Source organism: Dendrobates tinctorius, unplaced genomic scaffold, assembly GCF_039654945.1.
Source record: "Dendrobates tinctorius isolate UK_male_01 unplaced genomic scaffold, ASM3965494v1 ptg000022l, whole genome shotgun sequence".
In the NCBI taxonomy this organism is placed as follows: domain Eukaryota; kingdom Metazoa; phylum Chordata; class Amphibia; order Anura; family Dendrobatidae; genus Dendrobates; species Dendrobates tinctorius.
The window spans coordinates 64636018-64657752 of record NW_027361690.1 but is presented as its reverse complement, the minus strand read 5'-3'; the positions used below and the strand labels follow the sequence as shown (position 1 = coordinate 64657752).

The 21735-nt window shown below is 41.5% G+C and overlaps 1 protein-coding gene across 1 annotated transcript in view; it reads right to left on the bottom strand.

Annotated features, from left to right (window-relative positions):
* Positions 1-10720: 10720 nt before the first annotated feature.
* SLCO3A1 (solute carrier organic anion transporter family member 3A1) overlaps positions 10721-21735 on the bottom strand; it is a 680913-nt gene continuing 669898 nt past the window's right edge. Inside the window, exon 10 of the mRNA XM_073568740.1 lies at positions 10721-13586. Within this exon, the coding sequence (XP_073424841.1) occupies positions 13207-13586 (380 nt within the window). The 3' untranslated portion in view covers positions 10721-13206. The remainder of the gene's footprint in view (positions 13587-21735) is intronic.

Sequence of the window (21735 nt, the reverse complement as noted above, 5' to 3'; positions counted from 1 at the left end):
TATCCTCTCCTCCATATCCCATCATTGTCGTCTCCTGCATATCCCATCATTGTCCTCTCCTCCACATCCCATCATCGTTTGCTTTCCCACATCCCATCATTGACCTCTCCCTCACATCCCATCATTGACTGCTTCCCCACATCCCATCATTGACCTCTTCCCCATAACCCATTATTGTCCTCTCCTACACATCACATCATTGCCCTCTACCCCACTTCCCATCATTGTCCTCTCTTCGAGATCCTATCATTGTTTGCTCCCACACATCCCATCATAGTCCTCTCCCACATATCCCATCATTGTCCTTTCCTATACATCGCATCATTGTTCTCTCCATCACATCTCATCACTGCCCACGTCAACACATCCCATCATTGTCCTCTCCCACACATCCCAGCAGTGTCCCCTCCCACACTTTCCTTCCCCATCACTGTCTTCTCCCTAGTGCATTTAAAAAAAAACAACAAACAGTTACCTCTCCGTCCATCCCCTTGAGGTATCGCTGCTTCTTCCTTTATCACCAGCAATTTTCTCTCTGACACAAGGGCATGCTGCTTGCTGACGCCATCAAGCCGTGCACACCTGTGTCAGAGAGAAAGCACCTGGCAGTAAGCAAAGGAGGGATTTCTCCTGCAGGCAGTAGAGCTGCAGGGATCACTCCCTCTCCGATGCATATGAGGGCAATCTGGACATTGGCTTCAAGCAACAGGCCAGATGGTGTTCATTATTATAGCTCTGCAAGGGCCCCCCTCCTCCCAGCTGCACTGGCTGTACCACCTATATGTCCGCTGCTGCAGAAGAGTACATGTACTACAGGTAGTACAGGTAAAGGATAGTATGTTACATGTAGTACTGGTAGAGGTCCAGGATAGTATATGACATATGTAAGAAGATAACCCGGACCGTGGGTACCTCTCTTGCGCTGGCTCCAGAATTGTCGGGGCTGTCAGCATTGTTGTCCGGGGGAAAGCTTTGCAACCCAGACCGATCGATTTTTGCACTTGACAGCAGGGGGGGCGTGACCAGGTCAAGATAAAAGAGCCTGGGCACGGGAAAGAGAGGGGAGACTTGGTGGGAAGACGCAGCGCATAGCAGGGGAATTTTGGTGCTCCATCCTCTGAGCACCGTGACAGCGCAGGCCCGTGCTATAGATTCTCTGCGGCCAGGTACAGTGACTGTGATCAGAGACCTGCCATGTGCCCATTGGTTCCCACAACCTGAAGGTGCCAAATTCTCCGGCCCAGTTGTTACCGTGCGCTTGCCGCCTAAGAAAGACCGGGTGACTTACCTAGAAGTGTACCCTTCCTCACCCATATACTACTGTCGAGCTACGTTAAGCTCTCGCAGTGTTAGAGACTGCATTGCACTTTGCATGATGAATCCTGGTCCCAGGACCCCGCACAAGACAGCGAGGACTCACCTCCACCACCGGAAACTGGATCATCTCCTTCAGGACGATACTGGAATCATCACTCACCAATTGCATAAGTGCCACCGTTGGAACCTAAGACTCTGCAGTCAGGAAGCCTTCGGACTGATAAATTAACCCTTTATGAACAGTTGCTATACTTATTACAATTGTTACTTCACCCTGCACACCTATTGTGCTCATATCACTTGCCATACCCCTGCCTCTCCTTCCCCCCTGTTTAAGTAAAATCAACATTAACCCTTGCTCTGCCTGTTGTCCGCTACTGCATCCACCAATCTGCTCACATATGTACAAGTACATATAGCCTAGGTAGAGAACACAAGAGTACATGTAATATACACTCACTGGCCACTTTATTAGGTACACCTGTCCAACTGTGTGTTAAGACTTAATTTCTAATCAGCCAATCACATGGCGGCAACTCAGTGCATTTAGGCATGTAGACATGGTCAAGACAATCTCCTGCAGTTCAAACCGAGCATCAGTATGGGGAAGAAAGGTGATTTGAGTGCCTTTGAACGTGGCATGATTGTTGGTGCCAGAAGGGCTGGTCTGAGAATTTCAGAAACTGCTGATCTACTGGGATTTTCACGCACAACCATCTCTAGGGTTTACAGAGAATGGTCCGAAAAAGAAAAAAAATCCAGTGAGCGGCAGTTCTGTGGCCGGAAATGCCATGTTGATGCCAGAGGTCAGAGGAGAATGGGCAGACTGGTTCGAGCTGATAGAAAGGCAACAGTGACTCAAATTGCCACCCATTACAACCAAGGTAGGCAGAAGAGCATCTCTGAATGCACAGTGCGTCGAACTTTGAGGCAGATGGGCTACAGCAGCAGAAGACCACACTGGGTACCACTCCTCTCAGCTAAGAACAGGAAACTGAGGCTACAATTTGCACAAGCTCATCGAAATTGGACAGTAGAAGATTGGAAAAACGTTGCCTGGTCTGATGAGTCTCGATTTCTGCTGCGACATTCGGATGGTAGGGTCAGAATTTGGCGTAAACAACATGAAAGCATGGATCCATCCTGCCTTGTATCAATGGTTCAGGCTGGTGGTGGTGGTGTCATGGTGTGGGGAATTTTTGGGCCCCTTGGTACCAATTGAGCATCGTTGCAACGCCACAGCCTACCTGAGTATTGTTGCTGACCATGTCCATCCCTTTATGACCACAATGTACCCAACATCTGATGGCTACTTTCAGCAGGATAATGCGCCATGTCATAAAGCTCGAATCATCTCAGATTGGTTTCTTGAACATGACAATGAGTTTACTGTACTCAAATGGCCTCCTCAGTCACCAGATCTCAATCCAATAGAGCATCTTTGGGATGTGGTGGAACGGGAGATTCGCGTCAGGGATGTGCAGCCGACAAATCTGCGCCAACTGTGTGATGCCATCATGTCAATATGGTCCAAAATCTCTGAGGAATGCTTCCAGCACCTTGTTGAATCTCTGCCACGAAGAATTGAGGCAGTTCTGAAGGCAAAAGGGGGTCCAACCCCTTACTAGCATGGTGTACCTAATAAAGTGGCCAGTGAGTGTATGTAGTAAAAGTATAGGACATTATATTACACATAGAGCAAGTAGATAGCGGTATAGTACATGTAGCACAGCTTCTGTTGATAATGGAATAGTACATGTAGTACAGGTAGCTTGCAGTTCAGCAGATGTAGTACATATTGTAGATAGTACATGTAGTAAAGGCACTGTTGATAACAGAACAATAAATGTATCACACGCAGGTTAACAGCAGCACATGCACTTCAATAACACAACATCTCAGTGTGATGCGCTTATTGATTATTGCGCTTGCTAAAGATTGTGTGCCTTACTAAATATCGTTACATTTTACAAAAGCCCCAAAACAGTACCGAAGGTTGAATATATCTTGCATATAATTAGCTATACCATTACTTGGTTCATAAAATTATCAAATCCAAAGTAAACTATCAGCGTAAAACCATTATTGTTGTGGGAGATATTTTGAAGAATTTATTCTAGACCCAACATCAAACTACTGATAATGTAAGAGTTTATTAACTTTTTGCCATTATTGTTAATGCAATAGTGACGAGTTGTGCTTGCTATTAATCCATTAAGCTGCCTGAATGTGCTCAAGAATTGAACATCCACCTACTGTATGGGACACAGTATAGAATGGTCAGTGACACTCCTAGGTACAATGAAAGCTTCTGAGCAGCTATTTGTCTTTACTTGTTTCAAATAAAACAGTATGGAAAAAAATGTAGAATAAACAATAGAAATGTTGTATCACTTTATGAGTTTATAAGTTAGAAATATGTCAAGAAAATATTTGTTGCAGGAAACAAGATATGCATCCGATGTATGAAATGAATACAAAAGAATTAAAAATGGCATCTGAGAACATGTATAAAAAAAAAAACATTTTGCAAATAAAAATGTCAAGTCATATCTTGTTTCAACGTAAAAATAAACAATAGCCTTAATATTTTTCCATAAATTATAAAACATGGCCTGTTAACCCGTGAGAGTCAGATCCCTCTTCTGCTGGGATGCAGCTCCAAATTATTTTCCAGTATGTAACGAATGACCTGGAGAAATAGGAGGGAGCGCCCAGAAAATGAACTGTATCGGAAGTTCAATGATCATGTACAAATTTATCAGAAAAATATATGAAGAAACAATTGTAGTCACCCTGGATTTCTTGTATAGAAATAGAATATTTCAGGGTACTGTTATAGTGATTTGAAAAAAAAAAACTTGATTTTTTATTTTTTTTTTTTGCACAGCTTCCTCGGAATAAATGTGGAAGTTACAATCACACAATCAACAGACTTTACCATTCACAAATTAGAACAAAATAAATATACATTATTGCTGCATTTACAGAAGAATGCATCTCTGGCCCCACTCACACACACATAGTAATTTGTCAAATCGACATTTGGGACAAAAATCATCCATCTACAGAATTTTTTAGGCAATGTACAGTAACACATTTCTCTAGCTAAGTAACTCGAGTAAGTCAGTGGTGGTTATTTTGAGATTCTAAAGTTAACACAATCCATTTTTATACTTTTAGTGTGTATTCTGCTGCCTTATGGTGGAAATTATAAATATGGTACCAAGAACTGATATCTAACAAGGTTGGCTGTGCCTGTCAGTAAATTGATCCACATTATATAGATATCGCTGGTGAAATCTAAAGATATGACAAATTTTAAAATCCAATTGATTTCCTATCTAGATATTTTAAACGATTGATCTTGCCATTTTCACATCTACAATGAAAATGTATTCATGAAGCACAGCTGCATTAGTCATATATTGCTCTGTGTTGGTTTCTTTTGCATTGCTTTAAGTATGAAATAACCTTTTATTAAAGGAGTGTTGCAATTGTATGAATTACTGTCCTTTCCATAGAATATGCTAATAACACACAGGCTTGGCAAGTGACTGAGCGTTTATAGGGCCCTCTTCATTGAGGTCAAGAGGAAGTACAAAGCACAGGGCTCAGAATACTTGAGTGAAGAAGGCAATATCAAAAAATGGAATAAAATTTTAGGATGGGAATATTTATTTAATATAATTTTGCATTGTTGCTGCAATTCAATTTATACCCCACAACAACAAGTAGCCTCTGTAGCCTTCCCCTGGCACCTGCCTGGATGTCCTCCTGTCTTGTCAACATACTGTGTCTTAGTAGTATATAAGTAGACATGAAATTACAATAGTGTTTGGAAGTATTTGAACCCTTCAGAATTTTCTATCTTTCTGCACAATTTTGACCTGAAACAACATCAAATTTTCACAAAAGTCTTAAAAGAAGATAAAGAGAACCTAATCAGAAAAATGAATAAAAAAACTGGATGAGGAAAATGATCCGATCCAATATCATAGGTCTGAAAATGGAACATTTTGTAAACCTTTAGTATTAACAGGTAATTTGAATTTGATGCTTTCAATCAATAGGATGACAATAAAGGGTGAGTGGGTAACCTGTTTCATCTGAAGAATAAGGATCTATTAAAGTTTTATCTTTACATCACATGCTTGTGTTCATGGCACAAACAATGGGGATTTCTGATGACATCAGAAGAAGTATTGTCGATGCTCATTAGCCAGTAAAAGGTTACAAAACTATCTACAAAGTGTTTGGACTCCATCAATCCACAGTTTGTGTACAAAAAGAGGAACTGAAGACCATTTTTACCTCCTTAGAAGTGGTTGATCAACAAAGATCACTCCAAGGTTAAAGGGATTGTCCGGGCTTTTCACATAATCTCAGTGCATATCTGGGCTGCAGAATGCTGACAATAAGTAATTTACCTTCTGTGGCCAGTTTGCAGCGTTTGCTAGATATCAGCTCTTGCTTGTAATAAAAATGTCCTAGGGGTATGTGTTCTGGCATCGTAATGAAAACTGGTCGTTTCCTCCTACTCTACTGAAAACATGCCATCTGTAGCAACAACCTCACCCTCCATAGCAACAGGCCCTCCCCAACCACATGAAGAAGCTTAGCCCTCCTCACACAGTAACAAATCCTCTCCCTCTAGCAGCCTCAATGCAGAGAGCAGCTGCTCCTCCACCAGACACACGCTGAACAGTGATCTATGGAAAGTGAAACTAGTAAGTAGGAAATGACCAGTTCTCATTTCAATACCAGAACACACACCCTGGACGTTTTTATTACAAGCAAGAGCTGATATCTAGCAAACGCTGCAAACTGGCCACAGGAGGTAAATTACTTCTTGTTAACATTCTGCAGCCCAGATATGCGCTGAGATTATGTGAAAAGCCCGGACAACCCCTTTAAGGCATATTATACTTAACAAGGACATAGAGAAATCCAAGCTAACCTCTCAACAACTAAAGGCCTCTATCACATTAGCTACTGTTAATTTTTTGAGTCCACTATTAACATAGAACAATGGTGTGCATGGTAGGATAGTAAGGAGAGTAATAATAATAATTTTTATTTAGCGCAAACGTATTCCGCAGCGTTTTACAGTTTGCACACATTATCATCGCTGATCCTGAAGTGACTTACAATCTAAATTCCCTATCAGTATGTCTTTGGAATGTGGGAGGAAATTGGAGCACCCGGAGGAAACCCACGCAAATACAGGGAGAACATACAAACTCCTTGCAGATGTTGTCCTTTGTGGGATTTGAACCTAGGACTCCAGCGCTGCAAGGCTGCAGTGCTTACCACTGAGCCACCATGGGAGGGGTCACACAGCTGAGCAGAACAGAGCAAGGTGGTATAGGAAAGATATAGTTGAACTTGCCAGGAAAGGGAAGCTGATGCAGAAGACAGAGTCTGTCCTGATAAGAAGTCTCTGTGTTTAACTTGTGTTGCCTGTGTGAAGAATGCAGGTAAGAAGATGTCTCTGTGTTTGACTTGTGCTGCCTATGTGATGAATACACTGCTGTCTAGTAAAGTTAAGCTGCTGGAAAAAGACCTGGTCTCTGAAGTGATCTGCGGAGCTCATGAATGCAGACCAACATGGCAGCAGCTGAGGGGAATCTTATAGAGCCTGTGAGTGTGCTGTGGTGCATGCTGCACATTTAGTACAAGGGACTTTATTTATCTTTTCATGTACAAGGTGCCAGGGCGCTCACTGACTGTTGCTTAGTGAACTTGCCCACGACTACCACCCCATGCCACCTTGTTACATTTACATGAGAACACTGCTGTAAAACACTTTGAAAAATGACAAAATATTTGCACAATGCTGAGCTGTTCAAAAAACTGTGCCTTTTGCATTTACAAAATGGGTGAAGCTGGGAAAATGCTGGGGTTGGACAGGATGTGGGTATTCCTGCCTGTCAATTCCATCAATAGTGTTTTTAAGCCACAAATGCTGCTCCAGTCCTTGACTAGAGTAACATTACTGGCAAGGTGCACAAAACTGATAACATGCACCAAATTCATTAATAGTGTGCATCTCTTAATGAATTCCCAGTATCCTCATCTAAAACACCTTTTTATCAAATTTTGTGAGTACAGTGCTAGACTTAATGAATTGCGTCCAATATTTTGGAATGGTCAAGTCAAAGTATTGACCTTAATGTTATAGAAATGTTGTGGAAGGACTTGAAGCAAGCAGATGGAAGAAAACCCTCCAAAGTAATAGTTTTCCAATCACAGATATGTGATATTGGATGATTTTTCTCATTTATAATATGACAAAATCTAATACTTTTCACTAGTCCTATTTGGTTATTTTTATTTTTAGGACTTGTGTGAAAATCTGATGTAGTTTAAGTGAAAATTAGGAAGAAATGGAAAATTCTGAGGGTTCAGAAACCTTCAAGCACCACTGTTCATATGAATATGGACTGCTTCCTTCCCTGAAAAAGCTGACATGCACTTTTGCCCACCAGACATCAAAGGACTCTTCAGTGAACTTATGGTTTTACACAATAATGTGTGCCATGGGTTCATCAGAAGAAAGCTCTAATTTCAGTCCTTAGATAGTAACGCTCCTGGGACTTGATAATATGGGCTATACTCATAGTTTTAGTCACCAATAAAATACAATAATTTATTTAAAGACATATCTGGACAGCACAATAATAGGATGTTATTTAGGATGTAAGTACAAATGGGCTTGCATGTGCTCAGTAAAGATTGGGTGTATGCCCTTGGAGAAGATTTTTCTAGTGGGCTCAGGGCACACCATCCAAAGGCATCTGAAGTACATAAGAAATGGTTTCCAGAAACCTTGCCGCACCTTCCTATGACTCACATCTCAAACAATTAATAAGCGCTCTGATTCATCACCACCTTTGCGCCTGTTTTTTGCTTAGTTGTGTGTTTGGTGCCTTTTGTTTGTTTCATTATTCTATCTGTGTCTTTTTTTAAAGTCTGTTTTCTAGCGCTTACCTGTTTTATGTTTTCTAGAGGTTGAGTTTAGAGATTTCAGAACTTTTCACCTGATTCATCAATTGAGACTTTTAAAAAAGTTGTAACATTTGGCACAACTTCATTCCAGTAATTTTCTCCCCAGGTGTGTTTTTGAGTACACCAGTATTTTGAGCATTTTTTTACACCATTTTGTGAAACGTACCTTTTGGTGCTAAAAGGTTGCAAAAACATTCAAGACAGAGAAAAAAGCCTTTTTTACATTACGCCAAATTCATAAATTACGTGTGCTTTTTGTATGCATTTGGCGCCAAAAACAACAACTAATAGCACAAAGCAAACAAGAAAAATGACTTAACCCCCCAACTGATGAACCGGGATCATTGAGTTTTTTTTCTTTTAAAAGCATAGCATCACAAGGCAGCAGAAATATAAATGTTTATACAGTACAGTTTACGTTAAAAATTAATAAATGGACTTCTGTTCACAAACTCCAAGCTATTGAGAATACATCACTTAATGGAGACCAGTTTACATCATTGTCAAAAAGTACACATAGTTTCTCATACCACCAATGTATATTTATTGCCCATATTAACCAAATAAGGCTCAACATGGCAGCCATTTCCCTTGTGCAGTCAATCCGAAATCTGACATGCCCTATCGACATCTTCCCTGACAATCAGTTGTTTGGAGCCTGTATACACAAAAGTCTGTCCGCTGATCCTGTCAATATGGGCAGGTTTGGCCAACGTAAATCTAATTTGTATTGGGGGAGCTTTAGAAAATTAGAAGGAAGACCTAAATTGAGGTGGACATACAATACATCAATACAAAAGACAGGGAGTCGGATAGCAAATACAATAGTTTAAGCTATTCAGAAGATATGTGAAGACTTAGGCCCCCGTCACACATAGCGACGCACCAGCGATCCCAACAACGATATGACCTTGTCAGGATCACTGGTGTTTCACTACATGATCGCTGGTGAGCTGCCAAACAGGCAGATCTCACCAGCGATGAGGACCAGCGACGACGCAAGTAACAAGCGAGGGCGTTGCTTAGTTACCCACTGTGTAGCTTAGATACCAGCGTGCTGGTGCAGGGAGCTGGTAACCAAGGTAAACAGCGGGTTTTTATGTGCCGCGCAGCGCATAGAAACCCGCTGTTTACCTTGGTTACCAGCTCCCTGCACCCAGCGTGCTGGTATCTAAGGTACACAGTGGGTAACTAAGTGACGCGCACGCTTAGTAACCCGCAGTTTACCTTGGATACCAGCTCGCTGATTGCTGGTCTCCGGCCTGCTATACACAGCGATGCGTGCTGGCAAGCGGGAGACCAACCATCAAAAAAACGTCCAGGGCTTTCGAGCACGATCAGCGATACCCGGCGGGGGGGGGCAGTCGCTGATACCTGTCACACACAGTGATATCGCTAGTGAGATCGCTGTTGCGTCACAAAACTTGTGACTCAGCAGCGATCTCGCTGTGTGTGTGTGACGGGGGCTTAAGGGGGAGTTTATGTTAGCCTAATGCTAGATGCAAGGAAATCAACAGTCATTATCCCGTTTAGACAGGCCGACCGAACATCCTATCAGTAATAGATTGTTCTGTGTGCATACACTGTGATTGTAGAAAAGCTAAAAATCATTTCTTTGGAAGCATGTTTCCACTGGCCAATTTTCGGGAAATAAAAATTCCAAGGAACTCTCATTTACAATTTAGGGTAAATGCACTGTATGTAAAGGCAACCTGTAAAAAAGTGATCCAAATGTTACAATGCCTCTATCTTTCATTTTTTCTAAACTATACAAAAAAGTGAGCAAATTAATTGACTATTAAATCTCCACAGGAGCTCTGATTTTTGACATTGGGATCCAGATGTCTTGCTTCCAATTTAAAGAGGTTACCTGACTTAAAATGTAAAAAGACATAAAACTACCAGCAAATGTGGTAAATCAAAACAAGAAACACTGCTCAAGTTGTCTATTCCCAGTAGTCCTAGTGCTAATGCTTAAAAGGAAATGGTCATGTGAAAAAAAAACACTATTAACCTGCACATATGGGGCTAATTTGCAAGTTAATAGCGTTTTGAAGCTATGCAGCTGCTACACTGAAAGCCTGGCTGCCAGGAGAAAACTACCTTTACTCCTCCTGGCATCCTAGAGCTTTCAGTCATAAAGGCATGGCCGGCACAGCTTCAGCCAATACATAGTGAGCTGCAACTGTAACTCCACCTTAGCACTTATTAACATCTGGCTAATCATTATAGAGCTGTCTGTCATTCAGAGCTAGAGCGTGATTATAGATGCCACTTACTGAGCACTGAGCGGTGACTAAATCCGTACTGGCCATGCCTCTATGACTGAAAGACTGAGGCTGTTGGGAGAAATAAAGTTCATTTACTCTTTGCAGCTGGGCTTTCAGTGTGGCAGGCCCAAGGAGTAAGAATCCTATTAACTATCATATTAACCCCATATTTGCAGGTTAATAGTATTTTTTTCACATGTGAGGTTCCCATTAAGAAGGCCATCCTTCTTTGTTTTCAAGCACCAGTCATGTGACCAACACATCCAATCAGTGACCAAAGCAATGATTGACATTAACTGAGCTAAGCAGCTCTTCCCAAGTGGTCGGCATGAGCTGCCCAGAGTCGCTGAGATCAGTTATTGGTTGCAACATTGTCTATGTTACATCATAATTGCAAGCAATAATTGACATTGGGAGCAGTAGCTGAGACTTAGCACCGGACCCAGGGAGGGTGAGCAAGGAACAGTTTGTTTTTAAATAAACTGTAACCTTGGGAAAGAGGTTTAACAAAATGAGAAAATCCCTTTAAAGGGAATTTGTCACCAGGTGTTTGCTACCTCATCTGGGAGCATCCTCATGTAGGAAAAGAGACTCCGAATCCAAGGGTGTATGGGATGAGGATCAGAAAGATAACCCTGCCCACACCACTGCTTTCTGTGCACACTGCCTATTGACAGTGAGCTGCTAATCAGTGCTGGGGGCATGGTCAGACCAGGGTTGAGGTTGGACAGTGATAATCACCAAGTGATAAAACCTTCATTGTATAGAAACAACAGCCTAATAAGTGACATATCCCAGAATTTCTGTGTCTCAGCTACTAAATTATGCTGTCCTCACATTACATAGCAAAAACCTGCTGACAGATTTGCTTTAATAGGTAGAAGCTGATTTCAGTGTTTGCCTGGTTCTCTTCTCCAAACATTATATTTTAAGTGTAGTTAAGAAACCATTATGAAATATTAATGGACATCTAGAAAACTTTCTTTACGGCAATGGATTTTTTTTTTATATTGTGTATTTCTATACTTGTTTGCCTGTCGTGTTTTAGTGAGTTATATTTTTGGACTCCATTGTACAATTAGGAAAATGGCTGCACAGCTTTGCCTCTACTACGAGCAACAGTGGATGGAGAAAGTAAACATATTTAAAGTGCTCGGATTCTCATTATTGCAGAATTTTGCATTCTATTTGGTATGTATATGAAGGGACGTTTATGAGAATAGGTGCCCAAGTCAACTGTAAACCACATCTCTATCATCAAACAATGAAGTTCCCTTCAATCCCTCTTAAGGCTCTACTGACTTTTCTTGCAATAAAAAAGTTATCACAGTTGAAGTAAGTTTATGAAATTTTAACGTTGGCATCCGATCCCTCCACTTGAATAATTTTTGGAGACTTCCAAAAAGCACAACATGCTGCCCAATGTGCCCTGTGTCATCCCAACAGTACCTTAAGTGTTCGTTAAAATCTCCTTTGAATATTTGATACAAAATAGATGAAGTCAGTCTACCTTTTTTTTAATTGGAAACATGGAATGGGTTCTCAATATAGGTAAAAGTGCTTGTATTTTTTTTTGGTGTAGGGAGGGATATATATATATATATATATATATATATATATATAATAAAAGAGAATTCCTAAAAATTTCACCCCCAAAAATATAAAACTACTTTGTATCATACCAAAGTGGAACAAGAGTAACTTCATAATTGCCCCACACAATGTTCTCAGGCTTGGTCATTAGAGGACCTAAGGTCTCATCATATATTGAGAATTTGTGGATATACCAGGAAAATTTAAATAGATGTACAAGACTCATCTTGTACTGAAATTCTATGTCTTGTCTGATGACAAGAGCACGAAGTGTTACAGATCACTCTTCATTAATGTATTGAACAGACTTCGTGATTTTTTTTTGCTCTGCTGGCAACTATTCTCATATCCTGTAGGAAAATGGAAGGCACGCTCTACTGAACAGGGATCTATGAACCATTGTAAATAGGATACAAGCTTCTGTGACAGTACAGGGTAACAATTAATGATCTATTTAAAATAATACAAATAAAACAGGATTAAAAACATGGAGGATTTTTCAGAGCTCCGCTAATGTCTTGAAAGTCATAACATTTATTAGGATTTATTAAAGCCTGGGCCCGGTTGCCATTCCCAGCGATGAGAGAGCTTATTTTGAAGAGTATTTCTAGTATGCTGTCAGCCATTATCCAGCAAATGGGTTACATTTATATCAATCAATATGCAGCGATGCATGATGCCACTAAATTCAATGCTGGAACCTTGCCAGCTTTGTGTAGTTCACGAGCCACCGTTGTGAACTGGTTGGGTATCCTATTAGACAAGCCGAGGGACTTGTTGCAGTATCCAATATGCTGGAAGATCAGATGCTGACGACCTGAGAACTAACAGCTGCACCTCTGTCTGCTATCTCTTCACATACCATTCTATAGGTCAGTAAACCTGGTGCCATCCAACGTCCAATGCAAAAGAAACAAATTATATTTATATATTTATAGATATATATTTGTTTTCCTTTAAAAAATAAAGATTCTCTTGCGTGGTCAGCAGATAGAGTCACTTCATCCATCTTTTACTATAAAACAGACTCCATATTTTCACACCACTCATGATCTTCCAGGTTATAGATGAATTTTGTCCTGTTCGTTTTATTTTGGGAGATAGAGTCTCGGCCAAGATTATCTAAGGTCAATGTTGACGAGAAATATTCACTTGTAGTGAGCCCTCCTTCATGATTTTTTATGTATCTCTTATAGTTTTTCCTTAGACATTGCCATGATGTGGTATACAAGATGAAAGCTAAGGACTTCAGGGTTATAGCAATGCTGACGTAAAGATATCTATAGGCAACATTGTCATACAGAGCACAGGCTCCTTGCTCTCCACAAAACGTGCTCCAAAACAAACAAGTAGAATCGATCCCAGCTCCAAAGATGAGTGGTGGGGGTATAAATCCTGCAAAATAGAGATAGAAAGACATAAATAATGGCACAAAGATGCTTTAGGATGTTGTTTTATATTGAGATCTACCTTCACAATGTCAAAACTACATACTGTATGTTTGCAAATAGAGAACAGAGATGAGCAAACAAGTGCGAGATAAACAACATAAAAAAATTGCATTGCATGAGATTTTTGCATTTTGCTGTGTACGAGTTCAAAACCAAAGAAATGAGCTGGAGCATAAGTTGGTAAACATGCAATGTGTAAGACCACGTTCACTTTGTGACCATTTCACAGGCAAAAATTGATTTATACGAATTGAGAAAAATATGGACTGATTGGCCATTATTTGGTAAATTGTAGATGGTCGGTAAAGGAGTTTCTAGAAAAAATTGATACTCCCCTCATCGGTCACCAGTTTTGTTGCTTAAGCTGCATACAGTCAGGTCCTCCATTCTTCCCAGCCTAGCTGGCTCCTCATACAATGCATATCGTGATGATGTAAAGTCATGATGTGAATTGTGATGCCAGATGCATTCTCCACGCTGGAAGACCAAGGACAGAGTGAAAAAGCCCAAATAGGATGTCACATGCTGGATAAAAACGAAGCAGAGGCTTGTTCAGTGACCTGTGGCGGCAGCAGGACAGGTGAACGGCAAGGTGAGTAATATTTATTTTTTTTAACACTCAAGAATTATTATGCTCTGCGATCTGGTGAAACCTAAGAGAATAATAAAGAACATTTGATTTGCATTGACTAACTTAAATGTACCATAAATCAAATTGTTTACCAAATGCAAACTGGCAAATTCCAATCTCGGCAGATGTGCTCATCAACAGTTGCAAATCTAAAGTTTTCCTTAAAGAGGATTTGTTGCCACATACATTTTTTACTGATCTATAACATTATTGGTCACCCTTCATGAATATGAGATTACGGTGGCTTTCTTCCCAGTTCTTTGTCCTTTTGGCTTTCAATACCTGCACTCAGGTTAACTCAAAGCGTGGTGGGGAACCACAATTTGACATGTCCTCTACTTTCTCATTTACATTTGTGTAGAACAAGGTAAGATACACAAGGTCTGGCCACCACGGAATAACAGAGCAGCGCATTCATTTTTTTTTCGTACCCCTGACAATTATTTTTTAAGTTTGGCAATACAATGAAATAATAAGAACCTACAGAATCTTTAATTTAGGAGGGTGTATCACTGTTTTAGAAAAAGAGTTCTTTGCTTTTGATGTCTTCTTTTTATCAGGTATTATCCCAAAGTAAATATCAAAAGTCACAAAGGTACTAAATAACTACAGTGTTTTTATTCTGCACTCAATTATTTTTTTAAATTTTGACATCTTTGCTTCTAAGAAAACAGGTTAATTTCCCCAAAGCCTTTACATTTACTAGTTATATGCATGCCCTGCAGAAATACAGCTATTTAGTCATAATGGCGAAAACCACATTAGCTTATTAAAATTGTTCTGCTTGTGGCTTAGCACTGTAAAGAAGATGAGAGAGGCACACAGTAGTACTCAATTTATTATCCTTATATTAATTATTTGTAAAGATAACAATCTTAAACTGAGGAGCGTTCTTATTTTCATATTGTCCATTGAATAGTCAATATGCACAGTTGAAACCAGAAGTTTACATACACTACATAAAAAGACACATATGCATGTATTTTTCAATATCTGACATGAAATAAAGAAAACCTTTCCAATTTTAGGCCAATTAGGATTACCATAATTATTAATATTTGCCAAATGCCAGAATAATGAGAGAGAAAAAGAATGTTTTAAGGCATTTTTATTACTTACTGCAAAGTCAAAAGCTTACCTACACTAATGCCTTTAAACAATTCCGGACTACCCACATAATGATTAGTGATGAGTGAATGTGCTCGTCACTACTCGTCACTCACCCGAGTATCACGGTACTCAGATTACTCGCAGGAGCTCGGGTCTCCACTCAGATTTTTTGGCGGACTTTACAGACCCTATCATGATGCAGGGATTGTCTGACAGGCAATGAAATGCTGCAGCCATCTTTGTTGTGGTCGTGCAGTGATTGGCTGGTCACACAGCATCATCAGGGGTATAAGAGACCAGACACCGCCTTGCTCGGCGCATTCAGCTCCGGATTTAGATAGTATAAGGAGAGCTGCTGCCGAGATAGGGTCAGAATTGGGGATTTATTAGTCAGTGTGGGGTCTACCATCCTAAACTACTCAAATCCAGATAAACCAACAGTCCTAAGGACTAATTCCGGTGTATATAGTTTCCAGTGTTAGGTAGACAGGGTAGTGTACATCACTCTATACACATCAGTACAAGGCCTGCAGGCACTGTATGTGTGTATATAGATCCTTGCATACATCAAGAGAGTCCATTCCCTTCCTGTGTTCTGGTGCTGTCTCTACCTGTAGGATATATTAGCCGTATATACCTAGCCCCAGGTGTAATTGGCTTTGAAAATTTTTTTGGCCAGGGCTAATAGAGCTTTTCTCTTGCAAAGCAATCCAGAGCACTTTTTTCCTTCATTTTCTTTTTGACAGTGCACAATACAGCCAGATGCTTTTGCTACCACAGCGTGAAAATCCAGCGATTTTAAAGGGGTCACAAAAATCCCTTTTAAGTGCACAGAGAAATATTTAATTTTTATGTGGTACAGTTGAGTATACTTTTTTTTGAGTGTCTTACACAATTTCTTGACACTATTTTGCTGAACCCCGCAAAAAATACATACAGGCCACATATTTTACAGTGTGGTATATCTGTGACATGCCTCATCTCTCCATCTGCTAAAAATTTGTTTTTTTTAGCTGTAAATTAATTTTTTTTTGGTTGTCTGGCACTGTACTTATATACAGCACTATTTAGCCAGCTCATATCTGTGCGTGCTCAAAGTTTGGCCAGTTTACGGCAGTTTTCGCTTTTTGTCCTGGGTGTCACTGTACTTATATACAGCAGGATTTAGCCAAAAAAAGAAAAATACAGGCCACACATTTTTCGGTGTGGTATCTCCGTGCAGCTCAAATCTGTGCGTGCTCATAGTTTGGCCAGTTTACGGCGGTTTTATTTTTTTGTCCTGGTTGTCACTGTACTTATATACAGCAGTATTTAGCCAAAAAAAAGCACTTGTCCATGTGTTTGCGGTTAAGTGGACTTTCAAAGCAACAGAATTGTGGAATGCACAGGTAATGTTGTGGGACACGTGCCTGTTTAATGCCGGGACGGCACACCGGGACAAATATTCCCGCATGTTCGTGCCCTTGGGTTGATACTCGACTCTGCCCTCTCTTTTAAGCTAAGATCCAAGACCTTGCCCCTCCTGCCCATTACAACTCAAAAATATTTCCTGGATCCGCACATTCCAAGAAAATTCAAAAATGTTTGTGCACGCCTTCATGATCACCCGCCTCGACTATTGCAACCTTATACTCTCTAGCCTCCCCTCTAGCACTCTTGCACCACTCAAATCTATCCAAAACTCTGCTGCCAGAGTAATCCAACTGTCCCTCCATTCTTCCACAGCCTCTCCTCTCTGCCATTCTCTTCATTGCCTTCCATAGGCTACAGTTCAAAACCCTAAAAATTACATAAAAGACTTCCATAACCTGTCTCCTCCATAAATCTGTGACATGGTCTCCTAATGTCCAACTGGGTCATGACTTCTTCTAGGCAAAACCAGTGTGCCGTCAGTGAGATGTACCATCCCTGCCTGTTATGGACGGTGAAACGCACTAAATATAAATAATAGGATGTGCGTTCGCCACTCGGGGTCCACCGTGCAGTAGGTGTAACAACCGCTGCTGAGTAATGGCAGACTCGATATATGGCGGTATACTGCGATCAGGTTAAACGTCACCCGAGGTGCGCAGAGCGGACTCTGTTAAACTCACAGAGGCGCTTTAGTATAACTAAAGCATAAACGCCAAGCCTGTTAGCTTCACAGGTCTCAGCTGGCGTGCACACACGGTATATGGTCACAGGACACGGACCAAGGCAGAGGTCGGTGTCTGTCTTGACCTACCGTGCGTGCGACGTCGCTACCACGAATGCTGGTAAGTGCTGCTAACTGTAGCGCGGCGGTAACTACTGCCGCTGTACGACAGTGCCGTGAGGCATCCCACTATCGGACGCTAGTGTAGCGGTGCGGTATGCACTGTGGCATATGGCTTGCCATGGACTGGCGCTGACTATAACTCTAATTCCCTATCCACATGCGTAATATCAGAGGGAAGGGGTTTTATAATGAGTCAGTCACCAGAATCATACATCCATCACCATTCACACATAGCAAGTATAGTCTATACTAGCGCATGGCTGAGCAGCCATGTGGGCCTTTTATAGCCATGCGCTTCCGGGACCTTCCAGACCTCTGAGATGGGCCAATCAGATCAGGACAAGGACCTGAGCACGTGACCCCTGATCTCCACTGGGAGATCGTCTCGTGGGCATGCCCAGTAGCTCAGCGAGAGGACTTAGCCTCTGGAGTGGTTTCCTGCAAAGCAGGTTGCGCTACCATTGCTGGTCCAGAGGTGGCAGCAACATCCAGACCCAGAGAGCTGGTCTGAGCAGGGCGCCTGGATAGCCGAGACTGCTGTGCAGGTCCCTGAGCGGTCGGAAAGGAATGGGAAACCGCTGGATGTATGGCTCTGGATTCCTGCCAGTCACAAGCAGAAAAGAATAGGCCACAAATCGGGGATCACCCTGAATAGGAATTTAGCAAAAATATTACAATTTTTATTTATTTAAATTAAGCACAGCAAACAACAACAACACATTAAAAACATTAAAAAATGGTCACACATGTGACACATTCAAAAGATATACATATCTCATAATAGAGACTCAAACCTGATAACCACTACCACTTTTGGTGGAGAAAGTGTCTTATGCCCAAGGTCCATGTAAACTAATACCCAATTAGAAGGTTTTGAAAGCACACTAATACACTGTAGCCATCACAAATGAATCATGGATATCAGTGATGCAGATAAATTTTAAATTTTAAATGGATGTTATCACAAGCTCAAATAATGCCTTGAGACAGTGCATACAATTAGTTATATAGCTCTGGCATACTCTTATTCACAATGTGGTACATAAAAAACAAACGTTTCTGGAATGTACTGAATAAACCCCATTTGGAAATACCTCAGCCTGAAGTCAGGCTCCAAGAGCAGACCAGATTATCCAGACCAGAAATGGGCTGTAAAGAGTGCAAACAACCAAAGGACATCTACATGTCCACCTTCAAATAATATACATAGATGCACAGAAACCAATACATCACATATGAAGCGAAGTGGAGTGGGACAGGCTGGACTAATGACCCGACGCGTGTCGCCACTCTAGGTGGCTTCGTCAGGGGTACCTTTTGCCAGTCACTGTGCTGTTATATAGGCTTATCTAATTAAGGAATAGGGAGCAGCTGTGTCCTTGCTAGCCAATGTAGGGTTAATGTCAAAACATACCTGCAGATCAGCAGTTTCTCATTACACGTAAACCATAGCTGACAGACCTTAGCGCCAGCATGTGACGTCATGTACTACCAGCTGTGCATATATCGTGGTCTAAGAGATAGTACACATCACTGATATCGGACATAGACAGACGCCTTAATACCATTGCGCAGGCGCCTGCAAAAGAATCATTGCATAAGTGTAAACATCCCTCATCACAGGCAAAGAGTAAGGTGCCTAATTACACAGGCGCTCACAATCAGAACTCAATCGCCAAAGTGATAGACATTCTAAGTTTGCAGGGGGCCTACTACGCAGGCATAAGTCCCGTGCAACACACGGAAGATAATCAGATTTTGCGGGAACTTTCATTCATATACCCAAATAGACGCTCAGTTGTAAAGTAATGCACAAGTGCTTACAATCATATGACCACTTAAAGATACAGCTAGGTCACTACAATGATGAACGTCGCTTATCACAGGGTCAAGAAGAGAGACCCCTTACAGAAGGCGCTTATAAACATAAAGCTTATTCCATATAGATTACTACGATAACAAAGAGGGAACACCAGCCTAGCACATGTAGCCAGATAGAATTCTGGCTGCCTGTTGTATGGTTTGTTTATAAACTGCCTTCATCTACAGCCGTGTAAACTGCACTGAAAAACCTGAAGCATGAATGGCCACAAGCTGATGAGGCAAGATATGTATTAATCCGAAGCCCAATTGTCAGCAAGGGTAGTTAGCAGTGTATAAAATACTAATACACAAACAAATGATATCAGCCAAGTGGGCGGTACTCGTTCCCCACAACTATCATGTGTCACTATGACAGTAAGAAGACACTTGCCAGGCATTCATAATCAAGTTGAATTTCAGATACCCATTACATAGTTTGCTATTAGGATGAAAAATGTAAGTTGTAATGACAAAATCTGTATTAGTCCAACACACACTAGCCATAAAGGCAATCATAAAAATGCATGCGCAAAGTGCCATTATATAAACAAATATAATTAGTCAAGTGGGCGGTGCTCTCACACCCATAACTGACATAAAACACTATAGTAAGGAAACAACACTCGCCAGACACACATGATCAAATAGGATTTAGATACCCATTACTTACTGTAGTTTGTTATTGAATTGCCTGCATCTGCAGTGGTGTAAACCAATAATCCCATGAAAACCTTCAATACACAGTCTATCAGTTATAAATAGCCGGAAGTAATCATGGCTCTGGATTCCTGCTGTGCAGCTGCAGGAATCCGACGCCTAACACTGCCCATAAGCACTTGTCCATGGGTCTGTGGATGTGCTTGATGATGGTGCTATTTGACTGTGGTCAATGGCAGGTGCAGGGCAGGAGGCATCTTTGCATGCACCGTGGACAGAGGATTGGCTTGCATACACAACAGTGGAAGAAGCAGTGGTATCACCCGCAGACACTGTTCATTGAGCCTGGTGTTCAACCAACAAAGTCGGGTGCTTTGCTGCCATGTGCCTGATCATGCTGGTGGTGGTAAGATGATAGTTTTACTACCCCTGCAGATGCGGCCATGGCCGGTGTTGCAAATGATCTTTTTGGGGTTATCAGCGGAGTCTTTAAAAAAACAACAAGACTGGTAGGGGGACATTTATTGTCTCCCTCTCCCACACCACCTCCTCATCTCGACACCTGTCTTTCGGTGTTCCCCGAGGCTCTGTTCTAGGACCCCTTTTCTTCTCCATCTACACCTTCGGCCAGGGACAGCTGATGTAATGGCACGGTTTTCAATATCATCACTACGCCGATGACACGCAAATCTACCTATTTGTACCTGACATCACCTCCTTACTGACCAAAATCACATGTCTTCCCGCTATATCATCCTTCTTTTCTGCTTGCTTTCAAAAAGTGGACATGGACAAATCAGAATACATCATCTTTCCAGCATCTCACGCTGAGTGCACCTGAGAGCTGTGCATGCCTCATTTGGTACCACTTTAGTAAGAGGTAAACTTTGACCTAGAGAAAATGATTTTCCAGACATTCACTACTTTTTTTTGCAGATGTGATCTTCATCTTATTGGTGTGGATGTGGTAAATTTGTAAGTCGTCATCAATACGATCATCGTCCATATGTTGTAAAGAGGAAATCAGGTGTTTCTAAGGGTCGTGGTTATGTACGTTTTGTGCGATTCCTTTAACAGTGTTCGTTACACTAGGACAATTAATTTTAGACTGGAACATTAGGATATTATAGGTAATATGTATGGGTGAAGATGAAGAAGCTTGTGCCATGGGTGTGTTTATAGCTACGGACGGTGCATTCCTCTTTAAACTTAGTTTTTCACAAGCATCCATTAGTTTGTTTGGTTTTCCGCCAACACTGATCTGCTTTCTCTAATTCAGCATCTCACGAACATGTTTGTTAGAGTGTCAGAGTGTTAGCGACTCCTGGAGTGGACCCTCTTGGTCGCGGCACCAACCCTCCCAGGGCGAGCTAGCCTAGTGAGGACCACCCCCTATACAGGGAGTGTCAGGAGCAAGCCCCAGGGGATACGATACCACGACTGCTGGCACCAGGCGGCCGGCTCACAGGAGATACGAGACTGTGTGACTGGAGGGTGCAGGATACTAGGGAACACAGGAGAGTACACGGGAGTGCGCTGAGTACAGGGTAGTGCTAGATGGGTACACGTGGGCAC